At 35.3% G+C, this 19875-nt stretch overlaps 1 protein-coding gene across 5 annotated transcripts in view; it reads right to left on the bottom strand.

The window, feature by feature from the left end:
• The window catches only part of LOC109885917 (alpha-actinin-1), a 154520-nt gene that overhangs the window by 32577 nt on the left and 102068 nt on the right, over positions 1-19875 (bottom strand). For all 5 annotated transcript variants that reach the window (XM_031829327.1, XM_031829328.1, XM_031829329.1 and 2 more), the window contains 3 exons: positions 19507-19592; positions 1230-1322; positions 195-320 (listed from right to left, as the gene is read on the bottom strand). In XM_031829327.1, the coding sequence (XP_031685187.1) occupies positions 195-320; positions 1230-1322; positions 19507-19592 (305 nt within the window). The remainder of the gene's footprint in view (positions 1-194; positions 321-1229; positions 1323-19506; positions 19593-19875) is intronic.

Below are 19875 nucleotides of genomic sequence, written 5' to 3'. Positions count from 1 at the left end.
TGTGTTGTGGGTGTGTTGTGGGTGTGTTGGGTGTGTTGGGTGTGTTGGTGTGTTGGGTGTGTTGTGGGTGTGTTGTGGGTTGTGTGGGTGTGTTGTGGGTGTGTTGGGGTGTGTTGGGTGTGTTGGGGGTGTGTTGGGTGTGTTGGGGTGTGTTGGGTGTGTGTGGGTGTGTGGCCCCCAGCGGGAAGTCAAACCTTTGGGGGTTTGTGTTGACGTCGATAGTCCCTGAAGTCCTCCAGCTTCTGTTGCATAGCCAGCATGGTGTTCTCTGGGGCACGGTTCTCCAGCCACGGGATGGTGCGACGGATCCACTCCAAGAGCTATGATTTAGGGAGAGGGGACAGACAATGCAGGTATAACGGGGCAGCAAGGGCAAAACAAGGAGTGGTAAAGGTGAGGTTAAAACAATCAGGACAGAGAGAGAAAAGAGAGAGACAGAGAGAGAGAGAGAGAGGGGGAGCGAGATAGAAGAGAGAGAGAGAGAGAGAGAGAGAGAAGAGAGAGAGGGAGGGGTGGAGAGAGGAGAGAGACGAGAGAGAGAGAGAGGAGGGAGGGAGAGAGAGACAGAGGAAATGCAGAGAGAGAGAGAGAGAGACAGAGAGAGCGAGAGAGAGAGAGAGAAGGGGAGCGAGAGAGAGGGAGAGAGAGAGAGAGGTAGAGAGAGAGGGAGAGAGACAGAGGGGAGAGAGAGGGGGAGAGGGTGGGAGAGAGAGAGGGAGAGAGGCGAGAGAGACAGAGGGAGAGAGAGAGGGAGAGAGAGAGGGGGGGGGGGGGGGAGAGGGAGACAGAGAGAGAGGGAGGTAATGTTGTTACTAATAGTGAATAACTAATGTCTTTAGGACAGTGAGAAAGTAGGAAGCTAACTTTAATTAATGTGTTAGCCTGGTGTCCCAGATCTGTTTGTGGTATCATTCCACCCACTCCTTAACCATGTTAAACAATCCAAGGAGCTTGAAGAAGTGGCACGACGGCACAAACAGACCTGGGGACCCAGGCTACTCATTTTGTGGCTTTACACTTATCACATCTCTGATACTTGGTTGTCACCCTGAACACCGTGTCACCTGTGTTGTGTGACCTGGCGAGGTCTCTACGCTGTCAGAGCAACAATCCTCTGGACTTGTAGAAGAAGGAGGTGAGGGATGCAGGGAGATGGGGCAGAGAGGTGGGAGAGAGGGTGGTGCAGGGACATTAAGGGGAGGAGGACAGAGGAGGGACAGAGTGCTCACGTCACTAGCCAGCTTCTCGTAGTCCTCCATCAGCTGCTCATTCTCCTGGTTGACAGCCAACACCTTGCAGATCCTATTGGCCGCCGTCTCCGCCTGGGGGAGGAACAGGAAGGAATGCGGTCTATCGTCACCATGGGAACTGTTACAGTAGTCAGTGAGTTAGACATGACATGGCTGCATTGCATAATCAAGGAAACATAATATCTAACTCTCTCTCCCTCTAGATCCTTAACTGTCTATCAAGATATCTAACTCTCTCTCCCTCTAGATCCTTAACTGTCTATCAAGATATCTAACTCTCTCTCCCTCTAGATCCTTAACTGTCTATCAAGATATCTAACTCTCTCTCCCTCTAGATCCTTAACTGTCTATCAAGATATCTAACTCTCTCTCCCTCTAGATCCTTACTGTCTATCAAGATATCTAACTCTCTCTCCCTCTAGATCCTTAACTGTCTATCAAGATATCTAACTCTCTCTCCCTCTAGATCCTTAACTGTCTATCAAGATATCTAACTCTCTCTCCCTCTAGATCCTTAACTGTCTATCAAGATATCTAACTCTCTCTCCCTCTAGATCCTTAACTGTCTATCAAGATATCTAACTCTCTCTCCCTCTAGATCCTTAACTGTCTATCAAGATATCTAACTCGATCTCCCTCTAGATCCTTAACTGTCTATCAAGATATCTAACTCGATCTCCCTCTAGATCCTTAACTGTCTATCAAGATATCTAACTCGATCTCCCTCTAGATACTTAACTGTCTATCTAGATATCTAAACCTCTCTGTATCTCTCTAGATATCTGTCTATCTAGATATCTCTAGATATCTGTCTATCTAGATATCTCTAGATATCTGTCTATCTAGATATCTCTAGATATCTCTATTGATATCTCTAGATATCTGTCTATCTAGATATCTCTAGATATCTCTATTGATATCTGTCTATCTAGATATCTCTAGATATCTGTCTATCTAGATATCTCTAGATATCTCTATTGATATCTGTCTATCTAGATATCTCTAGATATCTGTCTATCTAGATATCTCTAGATATCTCTAGATATCTCTATTGATATCTGCCTATCTAATATCTCTAGATATCTGTCTATCTAGATATCTCTAGATATCTGTCTATCTAGATATCTCTAGATATCTGTCTATCTAGATATCTCTATTGATATCTGTCTATCTAGATATCTCTATTGATATCTGTCTATCAATATCTCTATTGATATCTGTCTATCAATATCTCTATTGATATCTGTCTATCTAGATATCTCTCTCTAGATACCTACCTATCTAGATATCAATTCAATTCAAGGGGCTTTATTGGCATGGGAAACATATGTTAACATTGCCAAAGCAAATGAGGTAGATTATATACAAAGTGAATATATAAAGTGAAATAAACCAATCCAAATTAACAGTAAACATTACACATACAGAAGTTCCAAAACAATATCTCTCTTTCTCTCTCTCTCTAGATACCTACCGGTCTAGATACCTACCGGTCTATCTAGATATCTAACTATCATCTATCTAGATATCTAACTATCATCTATCTAGATATCTAACTATCTCTCTCTAGCTATCAATTCAATTCAAGGGCTTTATTGGCATGGGAAACATGTGTATACAAAGTGAATATATAAAGTGAAATAAACAAATCCAAATTAACAGTAAACATTACACATACAGAAGTTTCAAAACAATAAAGACATTAGGCCCAGCCAAGGACACAGATGTGTGTGTGTCCTAGGGAAGGGGTTCCCAAATGTTTTCACTCACCCCCCCCCCCCCCCCCCCCCCCCCACCCCCCCCCAACGTTGGGGTACATCCAGCAGGTTTCTACAGGCACAAGCACTATTCACGACACAAACTGTTCCCTCTTGTTGGCGGAGAAAAACATTTTGCAGTTTTAAAACTTATTTCCTGCGATTCTACACATTTTGTCATGAGGTGCAAAGACACTTTGCAGTTTTAAAGGTAATCTTCTTGCAATGAAATAAATTTAATACTCCTGTCTAAGCCTCCAGTATTTATGCTGCAGTAGTTTATGTGTCGGGGGGCTGGGGTCAGTCTGTTATATCTGGAGTACTTCTCCTGTCTTATCCGGTGTCCTGTGTGAATTTAAGTATGATCTCTCTAATTCTCTCTTTCTCTCTCTCTCGGAGGACCTGAGCCCTAGGACCATGCTTCAGGACTACCTGGCATGATGACTCCTTGTTGTCCCCAGTCCACCTGGTCGTGCTGCTGCTCCAGTTTCAACTGTTCTGCCTGCGACTATGGAACCCTGACCTGTTCACTGTGACTACTATTATTCGACCATGCTGGTCATTTATGAACATTTGAACATCTTGGCCATGTTCTGTTATAATCTCCACCTGACACAGCCAGAAGAGGACTGGCCACCCCTCATAGCCTGGTTCCTCTCTGGGTTTCTTCCTAGGTTCTGGCCTTTCTAGGGAGTTTTTCCTAGCCACCGTGCTTCTACACCTGCATTGCTTGCTGTTTGGGGGTTTTTAGGCTGTTTAGGCAGTTTCTGTACAGCACTTTGTGACATCAGCTGATGTACGAAGGGCTATATGAATACATTAGATTTGGTTTGGCCATGTCTCATGTCTCATGTGTATTTATGTGATATTTGAGTGACAAAAAAAAAAGGTACAATATCTAACGACTAAAACACTCTGAAATAAAAAAAACATGTCTCATGTCTAAAGGTCATGAACTTCCTCCCTGCACCACTACAGGTACAGAGCTGGGAGGACTGTGTTCAAATCTCACTGGGAGACACTTCTATAACAGAACCTGTTTTTAAACATTTTATAATGTACCCTTTCTAACTTAATAACTTTTATAACAGAGGTAATAGATATAAAGGTCTTACAACATATGTCTTTATAGTTTCATCAGAGACAGAGAGACGTTCCTCGTCCAGACACGGGAGCTAGAGAGGTACAGAAGGTATAGAGGAAACAGGAAGTGGAGTAAAGCTTATAGGCTACATGCAAATAACAGAGGTTGATTTTGGACTGTGTACGTTTTGTGTTGTACAAATGCAACACAATGAGACATGAAAGCCTTCCTACCAACTGCAGTGCATCCAGAATCCTAAATAGACCTAAAGGACTAAAATAATGTCTCTAATCACGACAGTGACATCCTTTACAGAGACAGAATAATGTCTCTAATCGACCTATAGGACTAAAATAATGACTCTAATAGACCTAAAGGCCTAAATAATGACTCTCATCGACCTATAGGCCTAAAATAATGTCTCTAATCGACCTATAGGCCTAAAATAATGACTCTCATCGACCTATAGGCCTAAAATAATGACTCTCATCGACCTATAGGCCTAAAATAATGACTCTCATCGACCTATAGGCCTAAAATAATTACTCTCATCGACCTATAGGCCTAAAATAATGACTCTCATCGACCTATAGGCCTAAAATAATGACTCTCATCGACCTATAGGCCTAAAATAATGTCTCTCATCGACCTATAGGCCTAAAATAATGTCTCTCATCGACCTATAGGCCTAAATAATGACTCTCATCTCTCTCCATTAGCAACCACTACTGTTTCTGTGGTCTCCATTAGCAACCACTACTGTTTCTGTGGTCTCCATTAGCAACCACTACTGTTTCTGTGGTCTCCATTAACAACCACTACTGTTTCTGTGGTCTCCATTAGCAACCACTACTATTTCTGTGGTCTCCATATAACAACCACTACTGTTTCTGTGGTCTCCATTAGCAACCACTACTATTTCTGTGGTCTCCAATTAACAACCACTACTGTTTCTGTGGTCTCCATTAGCAACCACTACTGTTTCGTGGTCTCCATTAACAACCACTACTGTTTCCGTGGTCTTCCATTAGGCAAACCACTACTGTTTCTTCTGTGGTCTCCATTTAGCAACCACTTACTGTTTTCTGTGCGTCTTCCATTTAGCAACCACTACTGTTCTGTGGTCTCCATTAGCAACCACTACTGTTCTGTGGGTCTCCACTAGCAACCACATACTGTTTCTGTGTAGTCTCCATTGGTAGCACCAACTTACTGTTCTGTGGTCTCAATTAGCAACCACTACCTGTGTTCTGTGGTCCTCCACTAGAAACCACTACTGTTTCTGTGGTTACCACTCTTTGACACTTCATACCTACTGGTAATACCCCCCAATTCAAGCAGAGCCACCAGGTCTCATTGTTAGGGTGTGCTTTGACAGTAGCCATACGGATGGCAATAATCATTTCCATCTGATGTACTTCTGTTATATAGAGTTATATAGTGTTATATATAGTCATATGGAGTTATAAAGAGTTATAAAGAGTTATATAGTGTTATATAGTGTTATATAGTGTTATAGTGTTATATAGTGTTATATATATAGTCATATGGAGTTATATAGTGTTATATAGTGTTATATATAGTCATATGGAGTTATATAGTGTTATAGTGTTATATAGTGTTATATAGTGTTATATAGTGTTATATAGTGTTATATAGTGTTATATAGTGTTATATATATAGTCATATGGAGTTATATAGTGTTCTATATAGTTATATAGACTTATATAGTGTTATATTGTTATATAGTGTTATATAGAGTTATATAGTGTTATATAGTGTTATATAGTGTTATAAAGAGTTATATAGAGTTATATGGAGTTATATAGTGTTATAAAGAGTTATATAGTGTTATATAGAGTTATATAGTGTTATATAGTGTTATATAGTGTTCTATATAGTTATATAGACTTATATAGTGTTATATTGTTATATAGTGTTATATAGAGTTATATAGAGTTATATAGTGTTATATAGTGTTATATAGTGTTATAAAGAGTTATATAGAGTTATATGGAGTTATATAGTGTTATAAAGAGTTATATAGTGTTATATAGAGTTATATAGTATTATATAGAGTTATATAGTGTTATATAGTGTTATATAGTGTTATAGTGTTATATAGTGTTATAGTGTTATATAGTGTTATATAGTGTTATATAGTGTTATATAGAGTTATATAGTGTTATATAGAGTTATATAGTGTTATATAGTGTTATATAGTGTTATATAGTGTTAGTGTTATATGTGTTATATAGAGTTATATAGTGTTATATAGTGTTATATAGTGTTATATAGTGTTATATAGAGTTATATAGTGTTATATAGTGTTATATAGAGTTATATAGTGTTATATAGTGTTATATAGTGTTATATAGAGTTATATAGTGTTATATAGAGTTATATAGTGTTATATAGTGTTATATAGTGTTATATAGAGTTATATAGAGTTATATAGTGTTATATAGTGTTATATAGTGTTATATAGAGTTATATAGAGTTATATAGTGTTATATAGTGTTATATAGAGTTATATAGTGTTATATAGAGTTATATAGTGTTATATAGTGTTATATAGAGTTATATAGTGTTATATAGAGTTATATAGTGTTATATAGTGTTATATAGTGTTATATAGAGTTATATAGTGTTATATAGTGTTATATAGTGTTATATAGAGTTATATAGTGTTATATAGTGTTATATAGAGTTATATAGTGTTATATAGTGTTATATAGAGTTATATAGTGTTATATAGTGTTATATAGTGTTATATAGAGTTATATAGTGTTATATAGTGTTATATAGAGTTATATAGTGTTATATAGTGTTATATAGTGTTATATAGTGTTATATAGTGTTATATAGTGTTATATAGTGTTATAGTGTTATATAGTGTTATAGTGTTATATAGTGTTATAGTGTTATATAGTGTTATATAGTGTTATATAGTGATATATAGTGTTATAGTGTTATATAGTGTTATATAGTGTTATATAGTGTTATATAGTGTTATAGTGTTATATAGTGTTATATAGAGTTATATAGTGTTATATAGTGTTATATAGTGTTATATAGTGTTATAGTGTTATATAGTGTTATAGTGTTATATAGAGTTATATAGTGTTATATAGTGTTATATAGTGTTATATAGTGTTATATAGTGTTATATAGAGTTATATAGTGTTATATAGTGTTATATAGTGTTATAGTGTTATATAGTGTTATAGTGTTATATAGTGTTATATAGAGTTATATAGAGTTATATAGTGTTATATAGTGTTATATAGTGTTATATAGTGTTATAGTGTTATATAGTGTTATATAGTGTTATATAGTGTTATATAGTGTTATAGTGTTATATAGTGTTATATAGTGTTATAGTGTTATATAGTGTTATAGTGTTATATAGTGTTATATAGTGTTATATAGTGTTATATAGTGTTATATAGTGTTATAGTGTTATATAGTGTTATAGTGTTATATAGTGTTATATAGTGTTATATAGTGTTATATAGTGTTATAGTGTTATATAGTGTTATATAGTGTTATATAGTGTTATATAGTGTTATATAGTGTTATATAGTGTTATATATAGTCATATAGAGTTATATAGTGTTATATAGTGTTATATAGTGTTATATAGTGTTATATAGTGTTATATAGTGTTATATAGTGTTATATATAGTCATATAGTGTTATATAGAGTTATATAGTGTTATATAGTGTTATATAGTGTTATATAGTGTTATATAGTGTTATATAGTGTTATATAGTGTTATAGTGTTATATAGTGTTATATATAGTCATATAGTGTTATATAGTGTTATATAGTGTTATATAGTGTTATATAGTGTTATATAGTGTTATATAGAGTTATATAGTGTTATATAGTGTTATATAGTGTTATATAGTGTTATATAGTGTTATATAGAGTTATATAGTGTTATATAGTGTTATATAGTGTTATAGTGTTATATAGTGTTATATAGTGTTATATAGTGTTATATATAGTCATATAGTGTTATATAGTGTTATATAGTGTTATATAGTGTTATATAGTGTTATATAGTGTTATATATATAGTCATATAGTGTTATATAGTGTTATATAGTGTTATATAGTGTTATAGTGTTATATAGTGTTATATAGTGTTATATAGTGTTATATAGTGTTATATAGTGTTATATAGTGTTATAGTGTTATATAGTGTTATATAGTGTTATATAGTGTTATATAGTGTTATATAGTGTTATAGTGTCATATAGTGTTATATAGTGTTATATAGTGTTATATATAGTCATATAGTGTTATATAGTGTTATATAGTGTTATATAGTGTTATAGTGTTATAGTGTTATATAGTGTTATATAGTGTTATAGTGTTATATAGTGTTATATAGTGTTATATAGTGTTATATAGTGTTATAGTGTTATAGTGTTATAGTGTTATATAGTGTTATATAGTGTTATAGTGTTATAGTGTTATATAGTGTTATATAGTGTTATAGTGTCATATAGTGTTATATAGTGTTATATAGAGTTATATAGTGTTATATAGTGTTATATAGTGTTATAGTGTTATATAGTGTTATATAGTGTTATATAGTGTTATAGTGTTATAGTGTTATATAGTGTTATAGTGTTATATAGTGTTATATAGTGTTATATAGTGTTATAGTGTTATAGTGTTATAGTGTTATAGTGTTATATAGAGTTATATAGTGTTATATAGTGTTATATAGTGTTATAGTGTTATAGTGTTATATAGTGTTATAGTGTTATATAGTGTTATATAGTGTTATATAGTGTTATATAGTGTTTATAGTGTTATAGTGTTATAGTGTTATAGTGTTATATAGTGTTATATAGTGTTATATAGTGTTATAGTGTTATAGTGTTATAGTGTTATATAGTGTTATATAGTGTTATATAGTGTTATATAGAGTTATATAGTGTTATAGTGTTATAGTGTTATAGTGTTATATAGTGTTATATAGTGTTATATAGTGTTATATAGTGTTATATAGTGTTATATAGTGTTATAGTGTTATATAGTGTTATATAGTGTTATATAGTGTTATAGTGTTATATAGTGTTATATAGTGTTATATAGTGTTATATAGTGTTATATAGTGTTATATAGTGTTATATAGTGTTATAGTGTTATATAGTGTTATATAGTGTTATATAGTGTTATAGTGTTATATAGAGTTATATAGTGTTATATAGTGTTATATAGTGTTATAGTGTTATATAGAGTTATATAGTGTTATATAGTGTTATATAGTGTTATATAGTGTTATATAGTGTTATATAGTGTTATATAGTGTTATAGTGTTATATAGTGTTATAGTGTTATATAGTGTTATATAGTGTTATATAGTGTTATATAGTGTTATATAGTGTTATAGTGTTATATAGAGTTATATAGTGTTATATAGTGTTATATAGTGTTATATAGTGTTATATAGTGTTATATAGTGTTATATAGTGTTATAGTGTTATATAGTGTTATATAGTGTTATAGTGTTATATAGTGTTATATAGTGTTATATAGTGTTATATAGTGTTATAGTGTTATATAGTGTTATATAGTGTTATAGTGTTATATAGTGTTATATAGTGTTATATAGTGTTATATAGTGTTATATAGTGTTATAGTGTTATATAGTGTTATATAGTGTTATATAGTGTTATAGTGTTATATAGTGTTATATAGTGTTATATAGTGTTATATAGTGTTATATAGTGTTATATAGTGTTATATAGTGTTATAGTGTTATATAGTGTTATAGTGTTATATAGTGTTATAGTGTTATAGTGTTATATAGTGTTATATAGTGTTATATAGTGTTATAGTGTTATATAGTGTTATATAGTGTTATATAGTGTTATATAGTGTTATATAGTGTTATATAGTGTTATATAGTGTTATATAGTGTTATATAGTGTTATATAGTGTTATATAGTGTTATATAGTGTTATAGTGTTATATAGTGTTATATAGAGTTATATAGTGTTATATAGTGTTATATAGTGTTATATAGTGTTATATAGTGTTATAGTGTTATATAGTGTTATATAGTGTTATATAGTGTTATAGTGTTATATAGTGTTATATAGTGTTATATAGTGTTATATAGTGTTATAGTGTTATATAGTGTTATATAGTGTTATATAGTGTTATATAGTGTTATATAGTGTTATATAGTGTTATAGTGTTATATAGTGTTATATAGTGTTATATAGTGTTATAGTGTTATATAGTGTTATATAGTGTTATATAGTGTTATATAGTGTTATAGTGTTATATAGTGTTATATAGTGTTATATAGTGTTATATAGTGTTATATAGTGTTATAGTGTTATATAGTGTTATAGTGTTATATAGTGTTATATAGTGTTATATAGTGTTATAGTGTTATATAGTGTTATATAGTGTTATATAGTGTTATATAGTGTTATATAGTGTTATATAGTGTTATAGTGTTATATAGTGTTATAGTGTTATATAGTGTTATATAGTGTTATATAGTGTTATATAGTGTTATAGTGTTATATAGTGTTATAGTGTTATATAGTGTTATATAGTGTTATATAGTGTTATATAGTGTTATAGTGTTATATAGTGTTATAGTGTTATAGTGTTATATAGTGTTATATAGTGTTATATAGTGTTATATAGTGTTATATAGTGTTATAGTGTTATATAGTGTTATAGTGTTATATAGTGTTATATAGTGTTATATAGTGTTATATAGTGTTATATAGTGTTATATAGTGTTATATAGTGTTATAGTGTTATATAGTGTTATAGTGTTATATAGTGTTATATAGTGTTATATAGTGTTATATAGTGTTATATAGTGTTATAGTGTTATATAGTGTTATAGTGTTATATAGTGTTATATAGTGTTATATAGTGTTATAGTGTTATATAGTGTTATAGTGTTATAGTGTTATATAGTGTTATATAGTGTTATATAGTGTTATATAGTGTTATATAGTGTTATATAGTGTTATAGTGTTATATAGTGTTATAGTGTTATATAGTGTTATATAGTGTTATATAGTGTTATAGTGTTATATAGTGTTATAGTGTTATATAGTGTTATATAGTGTTATAGTGTTATATAGTGTTATATAGTGTTATATAGTGTTATATAGTGTTATATAGTGTTATAGTGTTATATAGTGTTATAGTGTTATATAGTGTTATATAGTGTTATATAGTGTTATATAGTGTTATATAGTGTTATATAGTGTTATAGTGTTATATAGTGTTATAGTGTTATATAGTGTTATATAGTGTTAGTGTTATAGTGTTATATAGTGTTATAGTGTTATATAGTGTTATATAGTGTTATATAGTGTTAGTGTTATAGTGTTATATAGTGTTATAGTGTTATATAGTGTTATATAGTGTTATATAGTGTTATATAGTGTTATATAGTGTTATATAGTGTTATAGTGTTATATAGTGTTATATAGTGTTATATAGTGTTATAGTGTTATATAGTGTTATATAGTGTTATATAGTGTTATATAGTGTTATATAGTGTTATATAGTGTTATATAGTGTTATAGTGTTATATAGTGTTATATAGTGTTATATAGTGTTATAGTATTATATAGTGTTATATAGTGTTATATAGTGTTATATAGTGTTATATAGTGTTATATAGTGTTATAGTGTTATATAGTGTTATATAGTGTTATATAGTGTTATAGTATTATATAGTGTTATATAGTGTTATAGTGTTATATAGTGTTATATAGTGTTATAGTGTTATATAGTGTTATATAGTGTTATATAGTGTTATAGTGTTATATAGTGTTATATAGTGTTATATAGTGTTATAGTGTTATATAGTGTTATATAGTGTTATATAGTGTTATAGTGTTATATAGTGTTATATAGTGTTATATAGTGTTATATAGTGTTATAGTGTTATATAGTGTTATATAGTGTTATAGTGTTATATAGTGTTATATAGTGTTATATAGTGTTATATAGTGTTATAGTGTTATATAGTGTTATATAGTGTTATATAGTGTTATAGTGTTATATAGTGTTATATAGTGTTATATAGTGTTATATAGTGTTATATAGTGTTATATAGTGTTATAGTGTTATATAGTGTTATAGTGTTATATAGTGTTATATAGTGTTATATAGTGTTATATAGTGTTATATAGTGTTATAGTGTTATATAGTGTTATATAGTGTTATATAGTGTTATATAGTGTTATAGTGTTATATAGTGTTATATAGTGTTATAGTGTTATATAGTGTTATATAGTGTTATATAGTGTTATAGTGTTATATAGTGTTATATAGTGTTATAGGTTATAGTGTTATATAGTGTTTATAGTGTTTATAGTGTTATAGTGTTATAGTGTTATATAGTGTTATATAGTGTTATAGTGTTATAGTGTTTATAGTGTTATAGTGTTATATAGTGTTATATAGTGTTATATAGTGTTATATAGTGTTATATAGTGTTATATAGTGTTATAGTGTTATATAGTGTTATAGTGTTATATAGTGTTATATAGTGTTATATATATATATACTTTTTTATTATTTTTATTATTATTATTATTTTTCATTCTTGGGCCTCTATAACTATATCTATTGTTTTTATTTTTGTTGTTGTTGTGTGATTTGGATTGATCCCCTCTACCACACGGAACCCCACTAATCTACTGACGGAGCGCAGGAGGTGGCTAACAACAGACCTCCATCCATACATTTGTCTGTACATTATACCCTTGATGCTATGTTATCGCCCCAGAAACCTCCTTTTACTCTATGTTCCAGACGTTCTAGACGACCAATTCTCATAGCTTTTAGCCGTACCCTTATTCTACTCCTCCTATGTTCCTCTGGCGATTGTAGAGGTGAATCCAGGCCCTGCAGTGCCCTAGCTCCACTCCTATTCCCAGGCGCTCTCTTTTGACGACTTCTGTAACCGTAATAGCCTTGGTTTTCATGCATGTTAACATTAGAAGCCTCCTCCCTAAGTTTGTTCTATTCACTGCTTTAGCACACTCTGCCAAACCCGGATGTTCTAGCTGTGTCTGAATCCTGGCTTAGGAAGACCACCAAAAACTCAGACATTTTAATTCCAAACTACAAAATTTTCAGACAAGATAGAACTGCCCAAAGGGGGCGGTGTTGCAATCTACTGCAAAGATAGCCTGCAGAGTTCTGTCCTACTATCCAGGTCTGTACCCAAACAATTTGAACTTCTACTTTTAAAAATCCACCTCTCTAAAAACAGTCTCTCACCGTTGCCGCCTGCTATAGACCACCCTCTGCCCCCAGCTGTGCTCTGGACACCATATGTGAACTGATTGCCCCCCATCTATCTTCAGAGTTCGTGCTGCTAGGCGACCTAAACTGGAACATGCTTAACACCCCAGCCATCCTACAATCTAAACTTGATGCCCTCAATCTCACACAAATAATCAATGAACCTACCAGGTACCTCCCCAAAACCTTAAACACGGGCACCCTCATAGATATCATCCTAACCAACTTCCCCTCTAAATACACCTCTGCTGTCTTCAACCAAGATCTCAGCGATCACTGCCTCATTGCCCTGCATCCGTAATGGGTCAGCGGTCAAACGACCTCCACTCATCACTGTAAAACGCTCCCTGAAACACTTCTGCGAGCAGGCCTTTCTAATCGACCTGGCCGGGGTATCCTGGAAGGATATTGATCTCATCCCGTCAGTAGAGGATGCCTGGATATTTTTTTAAATGCCTTCCTAACCATCTTAAATAAACATGCCCCATTTAAGAAATTTAGAACCAGGAACAGATATAGCCCTTGGTTCTCCCCAGACCTGACTGCCCTTAACCAACACAAAAACATCCTATGGCGTTCTGCATTAGCATCGAACAGCCCCCGTGATATGCAGCTGTTCAGGGAAGCTAGAAATCATTATACACAGGCAGTTAGAAAAGCCAAGGCTAGCTTTTTCATGCAGAAATTTGCTTCCTGCAACACTAACTCAAAAAAGTTCTGGGACACTGTAAAGTCCATGGAGAATAAGAACACCTCCTCCCAGCTGCCCACTGCACTGAAGATAGGAAACACTGTCACCACTGATAAATCCACCATAATTGAGAATTTCAATAAGCATTTTTCTACGGCTGGCCATGCTTTCCACCTGGCTACTCCTACCCCGGACAACAGCACTGCACCCCCAACAGCAACTCGCCCAAGCCTTCCCCATTTCTCCTTCTCCCAAATCCATTCAGCTGATGTTCTGAAAGAGCTGCAAAATCTGGACCCCTACAAATCAGCCGGGCTAGACAATCTGGACCCTTTCTTTCTAAAATTATCTGCCGAAATTGTTGCCACCCCTATTACTAGCCTGTTCAACCTCTCTTTCGTGTCGTCTGAGATTCCCAAAGATTGGAAAGCAGCTGCGGTCATCCCCCTCTTCAAAGGTCTTCGAAAGCCAAGTCAACAAACAGATTACCGACCATTTCGAATCTCACCATACCTTCTCTGCTATGCAATCCGGTTTCAGAGCTGGTCATGGGTGCACCTCAGCCACGCTCAAGGTCCTAAACGATATCTTAACCGCCATCGATAAGAAACATTACTGTGCAGCCGTATTCATTGATCTGGCCAAGGCTTTCGACTCTGTCAATCACCATATCCTCATCGGCAGACTCGACAGCCTTGGTTTCTCAAATGATTGCCTCGCCTGGTTCACCAACTACTTCTCTGATAGAGTTCAGTGTGTCAAATCGGAGGGTCTGCTGTCCGGACCTCTGGCAGTCTCTATGGGGGTGCCACAGGGTTCAATTCTTGGACCGACTCTCTTCTCTGTATACATCAATGAGGTCGCTCTTGCTGCTGGTGAGTCCCTGATCCACCTCTACGCAGACGACACCATTCTGTATACTTCCGGCCCTTCTTTGGACACTGTGTTAACAACCCTCCAGGCAAGCTTCAATGCCATACAACTCTCCTTCCGTGGCCTCCAATTGCTCTTAAATACAAGTAAAACTAAATGCATGCTCTTCAACCGATCGCTACCTGCACCTACCCCGCCTGTCCAACATCACTACTCTGGACGGCTCTGACTTAGAATACGTGGACAACTACAAATACTTAGGTGTCTGGTTAGACTGTAAACTCTCCTTCCAGACCCATATCAAACATCTCCAATCCAAAGTTAAATCTAGAATTGGCTTCCTATTTCGCAACAAAGCATCCTTCACTCATGCTGCCAAACATACCCTTGTAAAACTGACCATCCTACCAATCCTCGACTTTGGAGATGTCATTTACAAAATAGCCTCCAATACCCTACTCAACAAATTGGATGCAGTCTATCACAGTGCAATCCGTTTTATCACCAAAGCCCCATATACTACCCACCATTGCGACCTGTACGCTCTCGTTGGCTGGCCCTCGCTTCATACTCGTCGCCAAACCCACTGGCTCCATGTCATCTACAAGACCCTGCTAGGTAAAGTCCCCCCTTATCTCAGCTCGCTGGTCACCATAGCATCTCCCACCTGTAGCACACGCTCCAGCAGGTATATCTCTCTAGTCACCCCCAAAACCAATTCTTTCTTTGGCCGCCTCTCCTTCCAGTTCTCTGCTGCCAATGACTGGAACGAACTACAAAAATCTCTGAAACTGGAAACACTTATCTCCCTCACTAGCTTTAAGCACCAACTGTCAGAGCAGCTCACAGATTACTGCACCTGTACATAGCCCACCTATAATTTAGCCCAAACAACTACCTCTTTCCCAACTGTATTTAATTTTAATTTATTTATTTATTTTACTCCTTTGCACCCCATTATTTTTTATTTCTACTTTGCACATTCTTCCATTGCAAAACTACCATTCCAGTATTTTACTTGCTATATTGTATTTACTTTGCCATCATGGCCTTTTTTGCCTTTACCTCCCTTCTCACCTCATTTGCTCACATTGTATATAGACTTGTTTATACTGCATTATTGACTGTATGTTTGTTTTTACTCCATGTGTAACTCTGTGTCGTTTTATCTGTCGAACTGCTTTGCTTTATCTTGGCCAGGTCGCAATTGTAAATGAGAACTTGTTCTCAACTTGCCTACCTGGTTAAATAAAGGTAAAATAAATTTTAAAAAATAAAATAAAAATATATAGTCATATGGAGTTATATAGTGTTATATATATAGTCATATAGAGTTATATAGTGTTATATAGTGTTATATAGAGTTATATAGAGTTATATAGTGTTATAGTGTTATAGTGTTATATAGTGTTATATAGTGTTATATAGTGTTATATAGAGTTATATAGTATTATATAGAGTTATATAGTGTTATATAGAGTCATTTGATGTAAGATGACTCTTGAATCACCACATGCTGCTTATACTGTTTTCTGAGTGCCTAAGGGCAACATATCCCCCCTATATAGTGCACTACTTTTGACCAGGGTCTATTGGGCTCAAGAGCACTAAGTAGGGAATAGGGTGCCATTTGGAAGGCACCCCCTGTACACCCTTTTAATCTTCTTCATCTACATGCCATAATAAAAGGTAGACAGAGATAATAAAGGCAGACAGAGATAATAAAGGAAGACAGAGATAATAAAGGAAGACAGAGATAATAAAGGATGACTGTGATAATAAACGAAGACAGAGATAATAAAGGTAGACAGAGATAATAAAGGAAGACAGAGATAATAAAGGAAGACAGAGATAATAAAGGATGACTGTGATAATAAACGAAGACAGAGATAATAAAGGAAGACAGACACAATAAAGGAAGACAGAGATAATAAAGGAAGACAGAGATAATAAAGGATGACTGTGATAATAAAGGAAGACAGAGATAATAAAGGAAGACGGAGATAATAAAGGATGACTGTGATAATAAAGGAAGACATAGAAAATAAAGGATGACAGAGATAATAAAGGATGACTGTGATAATAAAGGAAGACAGAGAGAATAAAGGATGAGAGAGATAATAAAGGATGACTGTGATAATAAAGGAAGACAGAGATAATAAAGGATGACAGAGATAATAAAGGAAGACAGAGATAATAAAGGATGACTGTGATAATAAAGGAAGACAGAGATAATAAAGGAAGACAGAGATAATAAAGGAAGACAGAGATAATAAAGGATGACTGTGATAATAAAGGAAGACAGAGATAATAAAGGATGACTGTGATAATAAAGGAAGACAGAGATAATAAAGGATGACAGAGATAATAAAGGATGACTGTGATAATAAAGGAAGACAGAGATAATAAAGGATGACTGTGATAATAAAGGAAGACAGAGATAATAAAGGATGACAGAGATAATAAAGGATGACTGTGATAATAAAGGATGACAGAGATAATAAAGGATGACTGTGATAATAAAGGTAGACAGAGATAATAAAGGAAGACAGAGATAATAAAGGAAGACAGCGATAATAAAGGAAGACAGAGATAATAAAGGAAGACAGAGATAATAAAGGATGACAGAGATAATAAAGGATGACTGTGATAATAAAGGAAGACAGTGACTCCATGCTCTCTTCCAAGTATACCACACACTAGGAAGAAATCATCTTACCCTGAGACAATCATCTAACATTGTGGAGACTAAAGGGTATCACAATTTATTTAACTAGGCAAGTCAGTTAAGAACAAATTCTTATTTTCAATGACGGCCTACTTTGAACAGGCAGTTAACGGGGGTTAACTGCCTGTTCAAAGGGCAGAACGACAGATTTGTACCTTGTCAGCTCTGGGATTTGAACTTGCAACCTTTCAGTTACTAGTCCACCGCTCTAACTACTAGGCTACCCTGCCGCCCCTACACTCTAACCACTAGGCTACCCTGCCGCCCCTACGCTCTAACCACTAGGCTACCCTGCCGCCTCTACACTCTAACCACTAGGCTACCCTGCCGCCCCTCCACTCTAACCACTAGGCTACCCTGCCGCCCCTACGCTCTAACCACTAGGCTACCCTGCCGCCCCTCCACTCTAACCACTAGGCTACCCTGCCACCCCAGTAACCTTGTGTTCAGGGTTGGGGAGTAACAGATGACATTCCGTTAAAATTGTATCCCTCATTTACAGTTTCCATTATTTTGGCAATTACCTGTATATACAGTGCTTTCGTTAAGTATTCAGACCCCTTAATTTTTTCTACATTTTGTTACATTACAGCCTTATTCTAAAATGGATTAAATAGCCCCCCCCCTAATCAATCTACACACAATACCACATAATTACAAAGCAAAAAACAGGTTTTTAAACATTTTTGTAATTGTATTGAAAAAAAAAAAAACTGAAATATCTCTTTTACATAAGTATTCAGACCCTTTACTCAGTAGTTTGTTGAAGCACCTTTGGCAGTGATTACAGCCTCTAGTCTTCTTGGGTATGACGCTACAAGCTTGGCACACCTATATTTGGGGAGTTTCTCCCATTCTTCTCTGCAGATCCTCTCAAGCTCTGTCAGGTTGGATGGGGAGCATCGCCTCCACTAGCCTGTACTGTTGACACCGGGCAGGGTGGGGCCATGGACTCACGCTGCTGACGCCAAATCATCCTGAGTCAGTATGACGCAACAGGAACCGGGATTTGTCGGACCAGGCAATGTTTTTCAACTCCTCAATTGTCCAGTGTTGGTGATCGTGTGCCCACTGGAGCCTCTTCTTGTTTTTAGCTGATAGGAACCCGCTGTGGTCGTCTGCTGCATTAGCCCATCTGTGACGAGGACCGACGAGTTGTCCACTCAGAGATGCCGTTCTGCACACCACTGTTGTACTGCACCGTTATTTTCCTGTTTGTGGGACGCCTGTTAGCATGCGTGACTCTTGTCCTTCTCCTTCCACCTCTCATCAACAAGCTGTTTTCACCCACAGGACTGCCGCAAACTGGATGCTTTTGTTTGTCCATTCTCAGAAAACCCTTAGACACTGTTGTGTGTGAAAAGTCCAGGAGGCCGTTTCTGAGATACTGGATCCAGCTCGCCTGGCGCCCACGGTCACGTGACTCACTGTCTGTAGGAGTGAACCATTTAAACAGGTGGTGTACCTAATAAACTGGCCACTGTCTGTAGGAGCGAACCATTTAAACAGGTGGTGTACCTAATAAACTGGCCACTGTCTGTAGGAGCGAAACATTTAAACAGGTGGTGTACCTAATAAACTTCCTACTGTCTGTAGGAGCGAACCATTTAAACAGGTGGTGTACCTAATAAACTGGCCACTGTCTGTAGGAGTGAACCATTTAACAGGTGATGTACCTAATAAACTGGCTAATGAAAACAGTCAACGGTGACCGTCACTAGTACACAGGAAGAGACAGGAACCCAACCAGGGGAGTGGTGTAGTGAGGTGAGGAGGAAAGGGAGTGTTGCATCCTGGGATACCTTTTGAGCACCAGAGAAGGCGTGGTAGAAGCTAGATACGTAGGTCATGATGGCCTTCTCATCCGGGCGGGCCGTGCCCACGATATCTGGAGAAAGAGAGGATGGGGAGGGAGGAGGGGAGGGAGGAGGGGTTGGGGAGGGAGGAGGGGTTGGGGAGGGAGAGGATGGGAAGGATGTTGGGGAGGGAGGAGGGGTTTGGGGGTGGAGGAAGGGGTTGGGGACAGAGGAGGGGAGTTTGGGGACGGTGGAGGGGGTTAGGGAGGAGAGGAAGAGGATGAGGACGGAGGGCGGGGGGGTTGGGGAAGGAGGAGGGGGTTTAGGGACGGAGGAGGGGGTTGGGGAGGAGAGGAGAGGAGAGGAGAGGAGGAT

The sequence above is a fragment of the Oncorhynchus kisutch genome, linkage group LG7 (assembly GCF_002021735.2).
Source record: "Oncorhynchus kisutch isolate 150728-3 linkage group LG7, Okis_V2, whole genome shotgun sequence".
In the NCBI taxonomy this organism is placed as follows: domain Eukaryota; kingdom Metazoa; phylum Chordata; class Actinopteri; order Salmoniformes; family Salmonidae; genus Oncorhynchus; species Oncorhynchus kisutch.
This window is presented reverse-complemented; position numbering and strand designations above follow the sequence as displayed.